The 19,104-nt window shown below is 50.7% G+C and overlaps 2 protein-coding genes across 3 annotated transcripts in view; one reads left to right on the top strand and one right to left on the bottom strand.

Annotated features, from left to right (window-relative positions):
- Positions 1 to 687: 687 nt before the first annotated feature.
- On the bottom strand, positions 688 to 5,210 carry PPP1R14A (protein phosphatase 1 regulatory inhibitor subunit 14A). 2 transcript variants are annotated; one of them, XM_045046446.1, is made up of 4 exons: positions 4,770 to 5,210; positions 2,466 to 2,546; positions 1,828 to 1,860; positions 688 to 928 (listed from the first exon to the last, which is right to left on the bottom strand). In XM_045046446.1, exons 1-4 carry the CDS (start codon positions 4,968 to 4,970, stop codon positions 884 to 886), a joined length of 360 nt encoding a protein of 119 aa, XP_044902381.1. In that variant the 5' UTR covers positions 4,971 to 5,210; the 3' UTR covers positions 688 to 883. The 2 variants fall into 2 exon arrangements, with proteins under 2 accessions (XP_044902381.1, XP_023101272.1); XM_023245504.2 differs by having other exon boundaries at positions 688 to 908; positions 4,770 to 5,185.
- Positions 5,211 to 12,826: 7,616 nt separating this feature from the next.
- Positions 12,827 to 19,104, top strand: part of SPINT2 (serine peptidase inhibitor, Kunitz type 2) — a 28,055-nt gene continuing 21,777 nt past the window's right edge. Inside the window, exon 1 of the mRNA XM_003997831.6 lies at positions 12,827 to 13,327. Coding sequence (XP_003997880.1) covers positions 13,222 to 13,327 — 106 coding nt within the window. The 5' untranslated portion in view covers positions 12,827 to 13,221. The remainder of the gene's footprint in view (positions 13,328 to 19,104) is intronic.

Here is a 19,104-nt window from a genome sequence, read left to right as displayed (position 1 = left end):
ACTGAAATACTTCTAGTTTGGGTTAAATAGCTACCACAACTTCTGAGCCCTAGCCCCTCCCCTGTAACCCTTCAGGCCTCCCCCTGCTCCAGCCTAGGGGCCTCCCTGATCCAGCTCCAGGGGACTTGAACATCCTGATTAGCCGATGGCCCTGCCAATATTTGGTATCTTCCCCCGGCTTAGCCTCAATGTCAGTCCCTCCACCTTGCACAAGGTTCAGAGTCCTCCGATATGGGTACCCGTTTCACACAAACTCCCATGCATCCTTCAAAGCCTTGCCTCAATGTCACTTTCTTCAGGAAGCCCCCTTAAATTGGTCTGTTCATGGCGTCTTGTGGTGATGTTGGGCACGTTTGGTTTTGCACGTCTCCCATGATGCAAGGACCACAGACCATCATTCCCACAGGAACCCTGAATGACACCTACTGTGGCCTTGCTGGCTTGTGCTGGGCCGACCAAGGCTGGCGGGGTGGGGGAGGTGGGGAATGACAAGATGAGTCCCGGGGTGGGGGGCAGGGGTGCAAGGTCAGCAGGGCCTGTTCTCATGCTCTCTGGCTGAGGAGTGAGCCTCCATCTGTCGGGCCAGCTGCGGGTGCTGGGACACGAGGAGACGCAGCGGGAGAGAGGGAGGTGTTGGGGGAGCTCGGGGAAGCCCAGTGATCAGGGAGAGGAAAAACAGGCACGCGGTGTTGTTATAGAACCATTACATACAACTTAGAAACAAGCCAGGACGGTGTGGAGTGAAGGGGAGAAGGGAGGGGGCCGCAGAGGCGAGAAGGTCAGGGTGGCGCGCTCCGGGCCAGGTCCTGGAGGGGGCTCAGGCTGCTGTCACCGGAGGGGCTGGGCTGGCGGAGACCTGGCTGCTTGTGGAGGCCTCGAAGCTTCACCAGCAGCTCCTGGACGAAGTCCTGAGGACAGGGCAGGGGTCCTGAGAACATGGGGAGGGGTGGGGCCAACCCCACCCACCCACCCAGCCCCCATTCCCTCTGACCTGGTCAGTGAGAGGGAGTGGGGGTAGTTAGGGAGGGGGACGAAAGGCAGAGACTGGGAAAGAGAGAGGGAGACACACAGAGAAAGACAGGGAGAGAAACAGAGAGAGTCGGAGAGAAACAGTGAGAGACACAGGGAGAGATAGAGACACAGACAGGGAGAGAGACAGAGACCCAGAAACTGGGACCAAGACAGAGACAGAGACAGATGCAGGGGGAGAGACGAAAGGACGGAGAAGAAATAGCCACAGAGAGACATCAAGAGGTTTCTCAGGCCAAGAGATCACCAGGAGGGTCTCCAGGGACAGAGGCCTTCGCTCCAGGGCAGACAGACACACAATGACGTTTGTCCCTCAGGCAGCCCAGAGCCATTTAGAGAAACATGAATATTTTTCCCTTTTAAAGCAGGGAAGGAAGTGGGAGGGGTTGGGCCGCTCAGCTTCAGGGCCTGCAGGGATGGGAGGGCCCCAGAGGTGGGGAAGGGAGAAGCAGCCCAGGGAGGGGAGTAGGGGATACCCGGAGAGAGGCTGAGCCCAAAGACTGGAGGCCCCAAGGAGAGAACGGCAGAGGAAAGGCAGAAACCGGAGACAGATGGGGAGCGTCTCAGTGGGGAGGAGATAATGGGGCCCCAGTGGCAGATGGGGAGAGAGGAGCCAGGGTGAGGAAGACAAAGACACCACTGGAGATGAGAAGAGGGCTGAGCGACACAGAGGGCTCCCCAGAGTTCCCCCTGACGACCCTGGGCAAGACAGCGCCTTCCCTCCTCCCCAGGGACCCCCTTTTCCACCAGGATGCAGGGGGCCAGAACAGGGCCTGCCGCGTGGGAGGGCAAACTCACCTCTGTGGGGTTCTTGCACGACTTCAGGAGTCCCTAAACACCCCAGCCCCCCCGCAAAAAAAGAGAAAATAGTAAATGACTAGCACCTAGTCCCCTTCGGCCCCTTCTTTCCCAACAAAGCCCCGAGGCAACAAGACAAAAGGAAGTCAGACTCTAGGGTGGACTTCCCATTTGGTTTCAAGAGAGGAACATGGCCCAAGGGTCTTACAGAACAAGGAGGGGCGGAGGGGGCGTGGTGGAGGGCGTTAGGGTAGAGTCCAGAAACCAGGACCAGCTCTGAATCCAGAGAGGGCCAGAAGGTCACACAGTACTTCCTGTCTCTGGGAGAGCACAGGTCCTGACAGCAAGGTCAGAGCAGTCAGACTGCTTGGCCTTGACTCCCAGCTCTGCTCTTTCTGAGCTGGGGCCCCGAGCGAGTGATTAAATCTCTGGGCCTCATTTTCCTCATCTGGAAAATGGGAGATAATTATAGTGATAATAACAAAACGGAGATGATAAACCCTTGACAGCGTTTGTGAGGATAAAATGAGTTAAGGGCAAAACAACTGGAACAGTGCCTGGCACATACTAAGTGCTCAATAAACCTGGTAACTATTGCTGGGGCGGCAGCTTTCCCCCCCAACCCCACCCCCACCTACCTGGATCTTCCGGCTTCTCTCCTCTTCACTCTCTAATTCCAACAATTCATCAATGTTGACCTCATCAGGCATGTCTGCCTCCTAAGGCAGGGAGGGAGGGGTTGTCAGGGTCCCTTTCCTGTCCCTCCCTCGCCTTTGTCCAGGGCTCTGGAGAAGCCCCACCAGCCCCAGGGCCCAGCTGGCGTGTTCTGGAGCAACAATGTGGCAGTCAGGGACAGCACCGCCAAGGCGGGACATCTGGGTGTTGGGGGGAGGGGGAGGGGTGACAGATGGGTTGACAGAGGCCAAGGGGCCTGTACCAGCTCAGATGCCTGGGCCCCAGGGCCCAGAGAGCCTTGGGGCTGGCACAGGTCTCTCCTCTTGGCCCCTGTTCCCATAGTGGGAAACAGGCCTGGTCGAGTCTTGGAATGTCAGATTCTGGGATTCAGGAGAGGGGCTGGCTCTGCCCTTTCAAGGAAAAGTCTAAGCACTAGGTGTGGGGGAGGGGAGCAGGCAGGCCAGAGCCTGCTGCTGGGGGGCAGCCCCTTGCCCAAGAGGACAGCAAGGGTGGGTAGGGCTCAGGGCAGCCCCCAGGGCCAATAGCGTGCCCTGGTCAGTCCAGAGAGGTGGCCACCAAAGCCCCCCAGAGTGGGCGGGCGGGATGAGCCACGAGCCCAACTGTAAGCAGCCAAGAGGGGGATTTCTAGTATAGCCTCTTGGGGCAAAGAGCCAAATGCAGGCTCATTATCCCTGTGGGGGACAGAATCCAGCTGTCAAAGCAAGAGATCCCTGAGGCTACAGATTTTTTCCTCCCCCACCCAAAGTGCTTCTGACTTCACTGTGGACCTCAGGGCTGGCTGGTCCTGGGTTTGTGTGCGGAGAAGGGGCAAAGGCAGGGAGAGTCTAGAAGTGTGCCACACAGCCTGTGTGAGGCTCTGCGTGTGAGCCAGAGCCCGATGCCAAGGGGCTGGGGCCGGCCCAAGAGGCAGAGGTGTGCGGCCTCATGTGTGTGTGTGTGTGTGTGTGTGTGTGTGTGTGGATTGCACGGGGGCCTATGGTCCCGTGACCGGGAGGCGTGTGGCTCTGGCTTAGCCGTGTCATCGTCAATGTGTCATGGCAGCTATAGCGCCCACTGTCTGAGGATGTCACCTATCGCTGGCAACTGGACTTCTCTGTCCACTTCCAGGAGCCTACCCGCATGTCAGAACAAAAGGGCCCCACGTCACCGTGAGGGGCCATGGCTCCTTCCGCCTCCAAGCCGTGCTGAGGAGCGTTTGTGCATCCTGCCGGTGCAGCGACACAACCATCAGGTCCCCGTGACTGCGTTTTTGTGTTGCACGGTGTTGACTTCAAGCAGAGACTCCAGCCCAGCGTGTGAAATGTCTGTCTGCGGCCTCTGCGTCAACACCTCGGGCGGTAGCTTCGGCCCCGGGTGCCCACGGACAGGACGGCGGTAATTTCTGCCGTCGGGCATCTGTTTCTACCTGTGTCGCTTGTGTGGTTTTCTGTCCGGGTGTAGCGGTCATTCCTGTGATTGTATGTCTGTGAGTGGCTGTCGCATCTGCCATTGTGTTTGCCACGTGGTTATTGGTTTTGCTTGTAGGAGAAAATGGGTGGCTGTTAGTTGAACCGTTTGGTGTCCCGGGGTAGGTGAAGCTGGGACCGTCTGTGAATTGCTACACTGTGTATCTATGAAGAGCTGTAACCGGAGCCCTTTTGTGTGGTTGTCGTTGTAACTGTGTGTCTGCATGGGGCTGTGGCCTGTGCCAGGATGCCTGTGGGTGCCTGGAATTACGGCACACGTTGATCTGCAGGTGACCACAGTGTGTGTCCTTGAGAGTCTGTACGTCTGTACCTGGCTGGTGCTTCTGTTGGTGTGTCTGCTAGTGGCTCTAACTTGTCGCTGTGCACGTCTGTAAATGCTGTTGCTTCCTTTGCTGTGCGTCTCCTCGTCTTAGTATCTTCCCCGTCACCATATCTATGTTTGGCTTTAAGACCTCCCCCTCCCCCAACTTTTCTCCAGATATGGCAGCTCAGGCTCTGCAACTTTGCCTCCTCACCCCCCCCGTGTGCTCAATCACTGGCCTTCCCTAGGTGTTTGGACACATCTCTGGAGACCCAAGTGTGTGTCCGTGTCCACAAGCATAGTGCCATGGAGGGGAGACACTAGGGCCAAGGAGTCCCATGAGTGCCTGGTCCCGTGCGTGCGTGCTCTTGTGTGACCGAGGCCAGCACAAGCAACCAGAGACCCGAAGGGCGTAGAGGGTGCGGGCCCGGGGTCTGTCGGTCCCTCCCCCCACCCCTCCATCCCCCTCCCTGCCTCACCCTGCCGCGGTACAGCTCCTCCAAGCGCCCGTCGATCCACTTCTCCACGTCCAGCCGCCGCTGCAGCTCCCGCCGGTCATACTTGACGGTGACACGCGCGTGACGTTTCTGCAGCCCCCCGGGGCTTCCCCCCGGCCCGCGGGCCCGCGACGGAGACTGCAGCTTGCTCAGCACCCGCTTGCCCAGCCGCTGAGCTGCCATCGCGGTCCTGGCCCCGGCCCCCGCGCAGCACTGTGCGCTTTCGCCAGGCGCCCAGGGGGCCTCTTACGGGCCGGGGCGGGGCCGGCCGGGGGCGGGGGCTCGGGCTCGCCCGGGGGCCAGCTCCGCCCCAGGCGCCCGGACCTCAGTTTCCCCGCCTGCAGCGCAGGGACTGGTCTCTGCACCGAGTAAAGCCCGCAGCCGTGCACGGTCTAGGTATGGGCGCGATCCCGGAGTCCCAGGCCGGGGCCGGGCGGCTGGGGCTCCCGGGGGTGGGGGGGGGGGAGGGGGGGGCGGGGTCCTGGGACAGGCTCTTGGGGACCCGGCCTTTCTGCGCCCCCTGGCGATTGCAAGGGACGGTGCAGGAGCCCGCATGCCATCTTTCTCTGCAAGGGAAAATGGAACTAGAGTACTCACAGCACATCATTTGTTCGTTATTTCAATTATTCCTTCATCCACGCAGCCTTTCGTTCATTTATTCACTCATTCTATTCAACAAGTGTGTATTCGTTTGACATCATGTCATCTGTTAGCTTCTCTCTCATATCAGGCTCCCTAAGCCCGATAGCATCCAGATGGGTAATAACCACTCAAGTTATTACCAGGCTCCTCCCCGACACCCTTCCCTACGGGTTTCTTGGTGACCTGTGCACAGGGAGGTGGCACCTGTTCCCTTCAGTCCTCTCAACTTTATATATATATATATATATATATATATATATATATGCAAAATCTCAGTAGTATACACACACGCGCGCGCACACACACACACACACGCGCGCACACACACACACACACACACACACACACACACCAGGCACTGTTCTAGGCACTAGAGATAGAGAACAGAAGACAAGCCCAGTCCTCAGGGACTTGATATCCTCGTGGTGGAGACAGGCTGTAAATACAATAAGTAAGCACGATTATACAGCTTATTAGAATATGATAAGTTCTATGAAGAAATACTAAGCAGAAAAGGGGAAATGGAATGAGGGCGGGGTTGCAATTTTAACAAGGGCGATCACAGGAGTCCGTTACTTCACCAATATTCCCACTTCTTTTTTTAAATTAAAGAAAATGTTTATTTATTTTTGAGAATGAGAAAGAGAGCATGAGTGGGAGAGGGGCAGCGAGAGGGGGAGTAACAGAGGACCTGAGGTGAGTTCTGTGCTGACAGCAGAGAGCCCAATGCAGGGCTTGAACTCACGAACCATGAGATCATGACCTGAGCTGAAGTTGGATGCTCGACCAACTGAGCCACCCAGGTGCCCCACCAGTATTCCCACTTCTTTTAAAGTTTTTTTTTTTCAAGTTTATTTATTTATTTTGAGAGAGAGAGTGCACAAGCAGGTAAGGGGCAGAGAGAAAGAGAGAGAGAATCCCAAGCAGGCTCCGCACCATCAATGCAGAGCCTGATGTGGGGCTTGAACTCATGAACCATGAGATCATGACCTGAGCCGAGATCAAATAGGAAGCTTGACTGAGTCACCCAGGCACCCCCAGTATTCCCACTTTTAATTTTAAGCAGCAAAAATGATACTTTAAAACTTAAGTTTGGCCATGCCCCATCCCTGCTTAAAACTATCCTTAAGTAGGCAATGGTTCCTTAGCTATGACACCAAAAGCATAAGAAGAGAAAAAATAGATGAACTGGACATCATCAAAATTAAAAAGTTTCGTGTTTTAGAGGACATAATCAAGAAAGTGAAGAGACAACCCACAGAATGGGGGAAAAAATGGAAATCATATTTCTGATAAGGTACTTGTATCTCAAAACATTTTTAATGTTTATTTATTTTTTGAGAGAAAGAGAGAGGGGGGAGGGGCAGAGAGAGAGGGAGACACAGAATCTGAAGCAGGCTCCAGGCTCTGAGCTGTCAGCACAGAGCCCGATGTGAGGCTCGAACCCACTAACGGTGAGATCATGACCTGAGGCGAAGTTGGATCCTCAGCTGAATGAGCCGCCCAGGGGCCCCTGACTTGTGTGTAAAATAAAGAAGTGGGGGGGCACCTGGCTGGCTCAGTCAGTGGAGTGAATGACTCTTGATCTCGGGGTTGTGAGTTTGGGCCCCATGTTCAGTGCAGAGATCACTAAAAAACAAAATCTTTAAGGGGCCCTGGGGGGCTCTGTTGGTCGAGCATCCCACTCTTGATTTCAGCTCGGGTCATGATCTCACAGTTTGTGAGTTGGAGCCCCATATTGGGTTCTGTGCTGACGGCTCGGAGCCTGTTTGGGATTCTCTCTCTCTCCCTCTCTCACTGCTCCTCCCCACCTCTAAATAAATAAATAACTAGGAAATACCAAGTGTTGGCAAAGATGCAGAGAAATCAGAACCTTCATACGCTGATGATGGGAATGTAAAATGGTGCAGCCACTTTGGAAAACAGTCTGGCAGTTCCTCAAAAGGTAAAACTCAAGAGTTACTGTACGACTGAGCAATTCTACTCCTAGGACTATACCACAGAACTGAAAGCATATGTTCACACAAAAACTTGTACGGGAATGTTCATAGCAGCGTTGTTCATAATAGCCAAAAGGTGGAAACAATATAGCCCATCAACTGATGAATGGATAAATAAAATGTGGTACATCCATACAATGGACTGTTATTTGGCAATAAAAAGAAATTAACTACTAGGGTGCCTGGATGGCTGCATCACTTAAGCGCCTGACTTCTGATTTCGACTCAGTTCATGATCCCTTAGTTTGTGAGATTCAACCCTACATCTGGCTTAGTGCTGACAGCACAGAGCCTGCTTGGGATTCTCTCTCTCTCTCTCTCTCTCTCTCTCTCTCTGCCCCTCCCCATGCTCTCTCTTGTGTGCTTTCTCAAAATACGTAAATAAATAAACATTAAAAAAAAAGAAATTAAGTACTGACACATGCTAGAGCATAGATGAACCTTCAAAACATGCTAAGTGAGGGGCACCTGGGTGGCTCAGTTGGTTAAGTATCCGACTTCGGTTCAGGTCATGATCTCACATTTGTGGGTTTGAGTCCCATATAAGGCTCTGTGCTGACAGCTCAAGAGCCTGGAGCCTGCTTCAGATTCTGTGTCTCCCTCTCTCTCTGCCCCTCCTCTGCTCACACTGTCTCCCTCTCTCCCTCTCAAAAATAAACATTAAAAAAAAAAAATGCTAAGTGAGAGAGACTAGATTCAAAAGGCCACATGTTGTATGATTATCTGTAATATCCGGAATAGGCAAATCTACAGACAGGAAGTAGATTGGTGGTTGCCCGGGGATGAGAGAATTGTGGGGAAGGGGAGCAACTGCTGCCGAATATAGGGTCTCTTTTGAGGATGATGCTATTTTCTCAATTGATTGTAGGGTTGGTTGCATAACTTTATTAACATACTAAAACCCTTGAATTGTACATTTTAAAAGGGTAAATTGTATGGTATGTGGCTTATATCCCAATAAAGCTGTTATATTAAAAAACAAAGAACTCTCCATAGCTCCCCATTGTCCTGGGGCATTCAAAGCTCTGCCAAGCATGGGGTGTCTCTCTGAATCAGATGGGGGTCCCCAGTGTGGGGCAAGGATCAGGTGGAAGCCAGTGGCTCAGAGGTGAAAGGATTCACCTGAGGCGGAACAAAGGCGGCAGAACTTTATTGAATAGGCCCCAAGGGAGCAGGGGTCAGGACAGCAGAGGAGAGGCTGTCTGCAAGGAGGCAGTGGGTGGGGGCGTATTTAAAGTGAGAAGGTGAGGAGGTATGGGGACATGTGGAATTTTCTCTTTCTTAGTAACGGTGCCTGGTTGTCAGGAGCCCATTGGTCAGGTAGGGCCTACGGGTATTTTGAGGTGCGTCTCCCGATGGGCCCTTCTGTATTCAGCCAGGTGGTCGCTGTGGGCCCTTTGGCCTTGATCAAGTTTCCATTGCTGGAACCTGTTGTCTGAAAGCAGCCTCTATAAAGTGTGGTCCCATCTCACACCTTTGCCCTGATAGTTCCTTCCATCAGGGAAGCTCTTCCTGAGCGTGAGATCAGCAGGGTTCATTCCTTCATCTCCCTCAAATGTCATCTGTGCCGTAGGGTCTTGTCTGACACCCTATCTTATATTGTAACTCCTGTGCCCCTCACCTGGCTCTGTTTTATCCGTAACATTACATTTTAGCATTGTATACAATGTACTCATTTTATTTATTGTCTGTTTTGCAACTGATGTGCCAAAGGGCAATAGGTGTGGCCTACCAGAGTACAGGCAGAAAGGGGGTGCACTGTCCGCAGAGATTTTAAAAAATAAATGAAAACTGGCCAAAAGTTGGCCCAGTTTTTATGACACCATGCGCTGACAAATTCTAAGCAGTAGAATAAAGCGATAGAAAGAATCCTCCAAAATAATCCAAAAATCTTTCATCGGTTTACTTGTAAACAATTGACACAATTACTGTTGAGTTTTAATAAGAGGCTTCCAGTTAAGATATTTTTATTACTGTATACTTTAGTAAACATTGTATTCGTAATAGTTTTCTACTGTTACATAATAAACTACCACCAGCTTTGTAGCTTAAAACTTACTGTTTCGTGGTTTCTGTGGATCCAGGCCAAGCATGGTTTAGGGGGGCCCTCTGCTCCACCGTCTCACTGAGCTATAATCCAGGTGCCAGCCAGGGCTGCTGTCTCATCGGAGGCTCAACTGCGGAAAGATCTGCTTCCAATTGCTTGACTTAATCAGGATGAGGTCTTCATTTTCTTGCTGGTTATCAGTTTGGGCTGCTCTCTCGCTCCTAGAGGTGAAGCCCTTGCCATGTAACTTTCTCCATAGGTCCTCTGACTATGTGGCAGCTTATTTGTTTCAAAGCCAGCAAAAGAGAGTCTCTCTCTCCAGTCCACTAAGAAGGAGTCTTGGGAAAAAAAAAAAAAAAAAAAAAAGGAGTCTTGGGGTGCCTGGGTGGCTCAGTCGGTTAAGTGTCCGACTTTGTCTCTTTGGGAATCCTCTGTCTCCCTCCCCCACTTTCAAAAAAAAAAAAACACATTAAAAAAAGGAGTTTTATGTAATATAATCATGAACTTCCTTTGCCATATTCTATTGAGGAGAAGCAAATCCCAGGTCCTGCTCACCCTTGAGGGGAGGGGGGTTATACAGCCCATGAGTATGGGGGCTACCCAACATCTGTTTGCTGCAAAATTCTGGAGAAGTTAATGTAGAGAATTCCCAGGGTGACTGCTGGCTCAGTCAGTAGAGCATGTGGACTCTTGACCTCAGGGTCATGAGTTCAAGCCCCACAGTGGGGGTAGAGATTACTTACTAAATAAATAAATAAAGTTAAAAATAATTTTAAAAATAATTTAAAAATATGGAGAGAGAACTCCCAGGTATACAGTTGACCTCTGCCATATGAAGATTCAGGTACATTTTGATAGTAAGTTCATAACAATTTGGTATCATTTGGGCTTGTACAGTTTGAGTCTCCAATCTCTGTGATTCTACATAATCTTTCATTTAAGTGATAATAGATTAGAAACTAAAATGATAGCACAATGATTGTAAAGATGAAATTATTCTGTCATTCTACATATTCTTTTGAAATTTTTGTTTAAAATAGTGAATCGGTATGAACTGCAAAATGCAATGTAAGTGAAAATTTTCATTCATAAATGAAATATTTTACTGAATTGAGTAATATCTTTCAAATTGAAATTTATGCATTTTCAATTGTTAATTTTAAAACTAAAGAACATGTAAAATGGTGATTCTTACATGATTCTTACTGAAATAATTTTCTGGTAGTGAGGAAGAGGTATAAAAAATTATCCACAGGGCGCCTGTGTGGCTCAGTCGGTTAAGCATCTGACTTCGGCTCAGGTCATGATCTAGTGGTTTATGGGCTTGAGCCCCCTTGTTGGGCTCTCTGCTGTCAGCATGGGGCTTGGAGCCTGCTTTGGACACTGTGTCTCCCTCTCTCTCTCCCGCTCACTCTCTCTCTCTTTCAAAAATAAATATTTACAAAATTGTTTAAAAAGTTATCTACTCCAGGTGTCAAATATGCTAGTTCTACCACTGTTGCCAACATTACGAAGTGAGTTTCACCACGGCAGGAGTTTTACTTTGTTCACTCTTGTATCTTCTCCAGCGTTTACAGCAGTACCTGGCTCATGGTCGGTGCTCAGTGAATATGCGGAATGAACAGACAGATGCGTGAATGAATGGATGAATGAACCTGTGACTCCTCTCCAGCCTCAACCCTCACCATAGTCCTGTCTTCCAGCTCAAGCTCTGCCTTCGTGGGATGGGATGGGGGTCGGGGATTTGGGTGCTAGAGAGACTTTTGTCCTCACATTCAGATTCTTGACCCTGGGTGCTAGGACCTCACTGCGAGATTAAAGAAGATGGTGGGCAAAGAATCTTTTGTTTTTTAAGTTTATTTATTTTGAGAGAGAGAGCTCACACATGAGCAGGGAGGGGCAGAGAAAGAGAGAAAGAGAGAGAATCCCAAGCAGGCTCTGAGCTGTCAGCGCAGAACCCGATATGGGGCTCCAACCCACGAACCATGAGATCATGACCTGAGCTGAAATCAAGAGTTGGATGCTTAACCGACTGAGCCACCCAGGTGCCCCTAATTTATTTGTTTATTTTAGAGAGAGAGAGAGAGAGAGAGAGAGAGAGAGAGAGAGAGAGAGAATGAACTGCACTGTAAGTGCAGAGCCCCATGTGGGTCTTGAACCTACGAACCAAAAGATCATGATCTGAGCAGAAATCAAGAGTCAGACGCTTAACTAACTGAACCAGCCAGGTGCCCCCCAACAAAATTTTTTAAAATAAAGATAGGGGCACCTGGGTGGCTCAGTCCCTTAAGCGACTGACTTCGGCTCAGGTCACGATCTCTTAGCTTGTGAGTTCCAGCCCGGCGTGGAGCTCGGTGCTGACAACTTAGAGCCTGGAGCCTGCTTCAGATTCTGTCTCTGGCTCTCTTTGCCCCTCCCCTGCTCTCTCTCTCTCTCTCTCTCTCAAACACAAATAAACATTAAAAAAAAAAATACAGTAAAGAAAATAGTGGGGGCGCCTGGCAGGCTCAGTCAATAGAGCCTGGAACTCTTGATCTTGGGGTTGTGAGTTCGAGCCCCAGGTTGGGTGAAATTACTTAAAATCTTTAGAAAAAAAATGCACAAAACTGCTTAACCTAATTAAGGCTCTCCACGTATTATTATGACAGGAGGGAGGCTGAGTAGTGGGAGTAGCCCTGTATCCCTTAAGGCACTGTTGTCTTTCTTGCCTCAGGACTTTTGCGTTCGCTGTTCCTGTTGCTTGCAACGTGGAATGTTCGTCCGTCAGCCCTTCTGATCCTTCAAGGGTTCATTATCAAAGCTGCCTTTTCACTTCCACCGCCCCAGTCCCTGATCATTCAGTCTGCGCTTCCCCGTCACTCCCCCACTCTAATCGCTCCCCCACCCTATACTTCTGCCATCACTACCCTCGGCTGTTCCAGTCTGGTGAGGAAGGGGCCAGTCTGACGTGGTCACTGTCGTATTTCCAGTAACGCGCCAAGTAGGCGCTCAGTGACCGCCGGCATTTAGAAAGGAGTAAATTCCTCGCCCTCAAAGGGGGGCTGAAACGAGGCGGGCTTCCAAGCCCGGAACCACAGGTTCTGCACCCTCTCCTCCCACCCCGAGGCCCAGCCGAGGAGCGAGGGTACTCGGACGTCCCCAAACCTCGGAGCAGGTAACAGGAGCCTCGGGGCTCAGCAGCGGGCTTGCGTTTCCTCACCTGCTAGGTCCTACCCCCGGCGGAGCCGGCGCAAGCCCTGCCCCTTTCCCCCAATCCCGGGGCCAGCGCAGGTGCTCCGGGGGAGGAGGACTGCCGCCCAGGTGCCTGCTCCCTGCGCCTGCGCTCTGCGTGCTCCGCCTCGCCAGGTGCGCCCCGCCCCCTCCCCGGCCGGCCACCTTCGGGAGCTGCTTCGAGGCGCCCGCCATTGGCTCTACCGCCCACCGAGCGCTTGTGGGTGTGGTGGGGGTCTGAACGGTGGGAGAGTCGGCGAAGTGTCGCCGGAGGCAAGGGACGAGAGAGAGGCGGACTGAAGCGTCGTGGGCGTAGCGGACACACCGTCCGCGCACCGAAGGTCCGACAAGGGGTAGTCCCCGAGACGCCGGCGGGAGCGCCAGGGCGGCACCTCGCAGACCCTCTGGGAGCGCCAGCACCTGAACACGAGGCTCCCCAGTGCGCGTGCGCGGCAAGGGTCTTCCCGCACCTGATCGCGAGACCCTAACGGCCAGCCGCTTGAGGCTTCGCCTGCGCTGCCGGGTGGAGCCCGTCATGGCGCAGCTGTGTGGGCCAAGGCGGTGCGGGGTGCTCCTCGCCCTGCTGGCCTCGCTGCTCCTTTTCGGGGCTGAGGCGGCCGACGGAGAACGTAGCGTCCACGGTGAGGGCCCGGGAGGGGCTCCTGGGAGGAGCGGGAGGCAGAGAGGCCGGGGGCGGGACATTAGGGTCTGGCGGCTGCGTTGGGGTGCGAAGGGCCTTGGGTAAGGTATGATCAGGGCGAATTGCTGGGAGAGGAAATTGGGGGCGACCTGGTGGAGCGGGGGCGTGGTGGAGCCGGCCGTGGGAGATTGAGTCTGGGGAAGAGGTTTGGGAGCCTTCGGGAGTGAGGACGAGCGGCGGAGCCGGGGTTGGTGAAGTTTCCTGCGGGTGAGGGAGGAGACTAGGGCTATTGACCAAGAAGGAGTGGCACTGGCCAACAGGAAAAGGGTGAGAGGCTCAACAGAAGACCAGCCACTTCCTGTCAGAGGAAAGTTCCATGGCCCAGAAAAGCCCAGGGAGGCCCAGCCTGAGAGGGTGGGGGTTGGATTAGGTGACGCAGTTTTAGCCTCTGGGAAAAAGCCCCCTCGCCCACCTCTTTGGATATTGGACGACAGCCTCCCGAGAAATTTGCAGTAGAGCGCCTCCAAAAAGAAAGGTATTTCAAAGGAAGGAGAAGCAAAGCAAAAATGTTGGAGGGGAGAAACGTTACCAGGGTGCAAGACTGGGCCCTTTGGTACAAGAAGAGTATTGGCGTTGGGAAGCTGGGGTTGGGGTTGTGAAACTGGTCCTTAGAAGCTGGCGGAGAACAAGGCCGAGTGTTAAACCTCTACATTTTACGGAAGTTTGGCCTGAAACGTCTTTTTGAACAAGTGTTATAATCTCAACTGCTTCAGACCAGGACAGCCAGGCTTTGGGTGGTGGTGGGGGGGGGGGGGGGGGAACACTTTTGAAAGAAGAATTCATTGATTCAGCAAAACTTATTGAGCCCCTGCTATATGTCAGGGATGATGCTGGCACCGGTGGCACATTTGTAACTTCCAACAAGCCAGGTCCCTGCACTTGGAGAGCTTATATTTTGGGGGGGGGGGGACCGAGACAGTGAGTAGGTAAACATTTAGATAAAGAGCAGCCACCACAGTATTAAGTTACTAAGAAGTAAATGAACAAGGTGAAGTACACAACAGGATGGTGTAAGATGATGGGGGCTGCTTAGCTCAGGTGGTCAGGGGACGTCTCTCTGAGGAGGGTGACATCTTGAGCCCTAACAAGAATGAGGAGGCAGCAGCCACACAAGCACCTTGTGGACGAGAGTCCAGTTGGAGGTGATGGAGTACAAAGGCTTTGAGGTGGGGGGCAAGCCTGGGGGTATTCAAGGAAAAGACAGAGAACCATCATAGCTGGAGCAGGAGGGGGTGGGGTGGGGAGATAATTGGAGGAGGATATGAGGTGGGAGAAGTCGGGAGGAGCCAGGTGGCTTTATAGGCCAGCATTTTGGGTGGGAAGGAGAGAAAGGATGTGTGCACACCAAGTCATCACCTGTGGTGACTTCAGAAGACTGTTAATGTCCCTACACTGGAGGCAGGAAAAATGAGCTAATGGGGATATCAAGGGTTGGTGGGAGAGGATTAACTCTGTAGGTTAAGGAATCAAGAATACAAGCGTTGGGGGGCGCCTGGGTGGCTCAGTCGGTTGAGCGTCCGACTTCAGCTCAGGTCATGATCTCGCGGTCCGTGAGTTCGAGCCCCGCGTCGGGCTCTGGGCTGATGGCTCAGAGCCTGGAGCCTGCTTCCGATTCTGTGTCTCCCTCTCTCTCTGCCCCTCCCCCATTCATGCTCTGTCTCTCTCTGTCTCAAAAATAAATAAACGCTAAAAAAAAAAATTAAAAAAAAAAAAAAAAGAATTCAAGCGTTGGGGCGCCTGGGTGGCGCAGTCGGTTAAGCGTCCGACTTCAGCCAGGTCACGATCTCGCGGTCCGTGAGTTCGAGCCCCGCGTCGGGCTCTGTGCTGATGGCTCGGAGCCTGGAGCCTGTTTCCGATTCTGTGTCTCCCTCTCTGTCTGCCCCTCCCCCGTTCATGCTCTGTCTCTCTCTGTCCCAAAAATAAACGTTAAAAAAAAAAATTAAAAAAAAAAAAGAATACAAGCCTAGAATTTGACAGTACTTCTGGACTTTATTCAGTGATGTGATTATGTTAGGATGTGCCTTCCAGTTACCTGGCCTGGATTTTCTCAAAACTGAGTTTATGGTTAACTTCTTGCTTGCTCTGAGCTCCCGTGTGTTGTTTAATCCTTGAAACAACCTGGTTTGGTGGTGAAGTTACAGGTCTTGCCTCAGGTCACACAATAGTAATGGACAGAGTCACGCCTTCTCTTTTCCCAGTGGCCTTTCTGGTTGCTGTAGATGGCTGGACCTCCTGACCTTTCACAAGTACTGCTGTCTGGCTGTGTGAACTAACGACCTTGCTTATCTGAAGTTCTGTTTGTTTGAAAGCTTTCAGATAGTTTAATTTGAGGCAGGAGGTAGTTTTGATTCCCCACCCTGCTTTCTTCTGATTGCTTTGATTTTTCTCAGGCAGCAAGGTCTTCCACTAAGAGCGAGGAGTTTCTCCAGCCACTTGCAACTGCATAGGTGCCACTAGATGCGTATGAGGCCAGGATGGTTCGAGGGTCACCTACCTGGGTAGGGAAATCACTGAGAATGAGAGGCAGCATGGAAGACAGTGAACTGAGAGCTGAAGTCATGAAGTGAGGAGTAGTGATCTCAGTTAGCAGGTGATACACAGGGTGGGGTATAATCTACTTTAATGATGAGATTAATAGCTAGGGTTTGAGAGGGCAGGAGGAGAATGGTGTAGAAGCAGTTCCAGGAGCAAGGAGCCCTACTCTCTTGGAAGGGCACAAGAGAAGGCATGTCCTCAGGGGAGAGCGGAGTTTGGTTAGAGTAAGAAAGTGACGAGAATGTTGAGAAAGAAGATGGAGGAAATGAAAGATTTTTGCTTACAGTAGTTGCTAAGTTCTGGAAACCCCGGGAGTTAGGGAGAAGAGAGATGGGAACAAAACAGGCTGTATGGGGACAAGGGGGGTAATTCAGGAGTCTGTGGCTGATGTGATAAGCAGGTGATAGGAGTGTCATGTGGTTTCAAGACTGACAATGTTGAGCAGGTGCTGGGTGTTGGAGGGTGGATAGGAAGGGGCATGGGATGTAGTGACACTTGGAGGCTAGACGGAGAGTGTCCTGACTCCAGACCTCTGCCGATGGAGGTGGGGAAGAGCTGGTGCTGCTCTGGGTGTTTCTAGCAGTCAGGGAGAGTGCCAGTCTGCCGTGGAAAACACACAGATTATAAACTGTTCATTCCCAAGAGGCCTCAAACAGGCTTTATGTGACTTGTATAGTTTCTAGAACTGGGGAATTTTTTATGGAAAAATTTGTCTTGGGGCTCTGCCTGAAAAATGTGAAGATGAGCAGCACCAGGTCAGTGTTCCCACATAGCACCTATAGTGCTCCTTTGGAAAGGACATAGACTACTCTCCCTCAGTCTTTATGCACTTGGCCTGCCCACTGTATCTCTAAGCATTTGAGTTGTGACACCACGCCCCCCATCTTAAGAATATGCCCAATTTAGGGGCGCCTGGGTGGCTCAGTTGGTTAAGTGTTTGACTCTTGATTTTGGCTCTTGGTTTTTGCTCATGATCTCACGGTTTGAACCCTGCATCAGGCTGACAGTGCAGAGCCTGCTTGGGATTCTCCCTCTCTGCCCCTCCCTCACTCACTGTTTCTCTCTCTCTCAAAAATACATAAAAATAAATATTAAAGAAAATATGTGCCACACTTAGTAAATGGAGGTCAAATAAAATAACAGCTCCTTATAAATTGTACAGTGTGGTATGTGTGTGTGTATCATCGCTGTTAGCAAGGGAAAAGCCCTTATCAGGTGGGCACATATGTGTGTGATTTTTTAAATATCGTCCTAGATGATAAATCCTGTTACTTGGAGTGCCCCAAAATACGTAATTTTAATTTTGATCAGTACAAGGGCAGATAATACATTTGGCCCTTGACCAGCACAGGGTACAGTTGAAAATCCACATGGAACTTTTGATTAGTTCCCCCAAAACTTAACCTACTAATAGCCTGCTGTTGACTTATCAATAATATAAGCAGTTAATTAACACATATTTTGTATATGTATTAAATACCGTATTCTTAGAATAAAGTAATCGAGAGAAAAGAAAACGTTATTAAGAAAATCATAAAGAGGAAAGTCAACTGTGTATTCCTTTTCAGAATAGAACCTCAGCAATTCCTTTGGGAAGTTTAAATGTAGTTCCTGCTGTCAGTAACTTTATGCCTGAACGTGGGCATCAGAACTCACATTAATGGTTACTGGGCTCATAGTCCTTTGTTGATTGTTCTTGGGAATTTCCACTAGAGAAAAGTACAGCAGCCTTCATTTGAGAGCCTCCACTGCACTTTCAAGTGATCTTCAGTTTCCATCAACCTCTTGGGTTAATTACAGTTCCCCCAGAACTTTGACTGAATGGACGAACTTTCCAGCACTTCTCCAGTAAGCACGTTATTAGTCACCACTCCTTACTCTTCTCTTCACCCCCATGGATGGTTGTAAACTGAGTGGTTGGAGATCTGACAGATGAGAGCTAACGTGCAGTTGGTGTTGGTGATCAGCTGAGGGTTCTCCAAAGTAGCGTCTTGTATTTTTGCCCTTCACAGAAGAAGCACTTGTTTTGCTTGCTGTCAAGACAGTTTGGTTCCAGGACAGTCTGAAATATTTATTCATTGATTTATTCAAGACGTATTTATTGAACACCTACCAAGTGCCAGGTACAGTAATTTCAGGCGCTGGAAATAGCACTGAACAAAACAAATGACCTCCTGATCCATGGCACCTACCTCGGAGAGGAGGACAATACAGTAAATAAACAAACAGTGAATATATATGTGGTGACAAGTACTATAAGAACAGTAAGATGTGGTTTGGTGTGTCTTAGTATTGAAAACATGGCCTTTGAGATACAAATGATAACAGTCTCTAAAGACAATGAGGGCCTTACTTTCAGGTCCACTGAGGGCAACGCAGCCCCTTTCCACCAGAAACATTCCTTTGCTCTGGTCAGCATTTGAGAGCTTGGCCTGTGATAGAGAAAGCAAACTTCTCTTTCACCTGGCTCCTGGAGCACTCCTTGTTTCACCTATCCCCAAAGTCATTGCAACTCTCAGGCTTGTCTTGAGGTAGTTGGCCTGGCAGCCGAGCCTCTGCTACGTGCTGAGGCTAGACCGAGGCTAGCTGAGTGGTGAGGTAGCCCGTGATTCATGTGAGAGGGGAGAGAAGCCTGGAGGGGTCACACTGAAGTGACTTCATCAACCCCAGGAAGCCCGGTGGCCTACTGGTGACATGACTAAGGCAGATTTCACAGATGACCCCAGAAGTATTAGCATGAGGATTATGGGTGTCTTTGTGCAGTCCTGGTCACAGTGTCCTTTCACGTGTTGTTTCTGACAAGATCTTTTGAAAACTGAAAAGGAACGCTGGAACATGGATGCTGAGTCCTGGTAACTTTGAAATTATTTGAAGTACATTTTCCATTATTAGAAATCCATTTTTGAGATGAGGGCAAGAATTTAAGCTGTTTTACACACTAGTGTTTGAGATGGATCTCACCAAAAGGGTCCTGGGTCCATGGCTTCTGAAGTCCTTGAGTTCATAGGTCATAGTTTGTGTGTGTCTTTACGTCTGTCATTTAGAGTCTAGAGCATGCCCTTAAGCAGGTGAAAAAATACTAGATTTTATCAATAGTGACCTTTCAAATGGCCACTGCACATAAATAAATATACGGTATGTCCGTGGTATTGAAATTTAATGGGGTGATTAGGGAAACATTTC

This window comes from Felis catus, chromosome E2 (genome assembly GCF_018350175.1).
Source record: "Felis catus isolate Fca126 chromosome E2, F.catus_Fca126_mat1.0, whole genome shotgun sequence".
NCBI classification, from domain to species: Eukaryota; Metazoa; Chordata; class Mammalia; order Carnivora; family Felidae; genus Felis; species Felis catus.
Note: the sequence above shows the minus strand (reverse complement) of the source record. Positions and strands in the feature narration are given on the sequence as shown.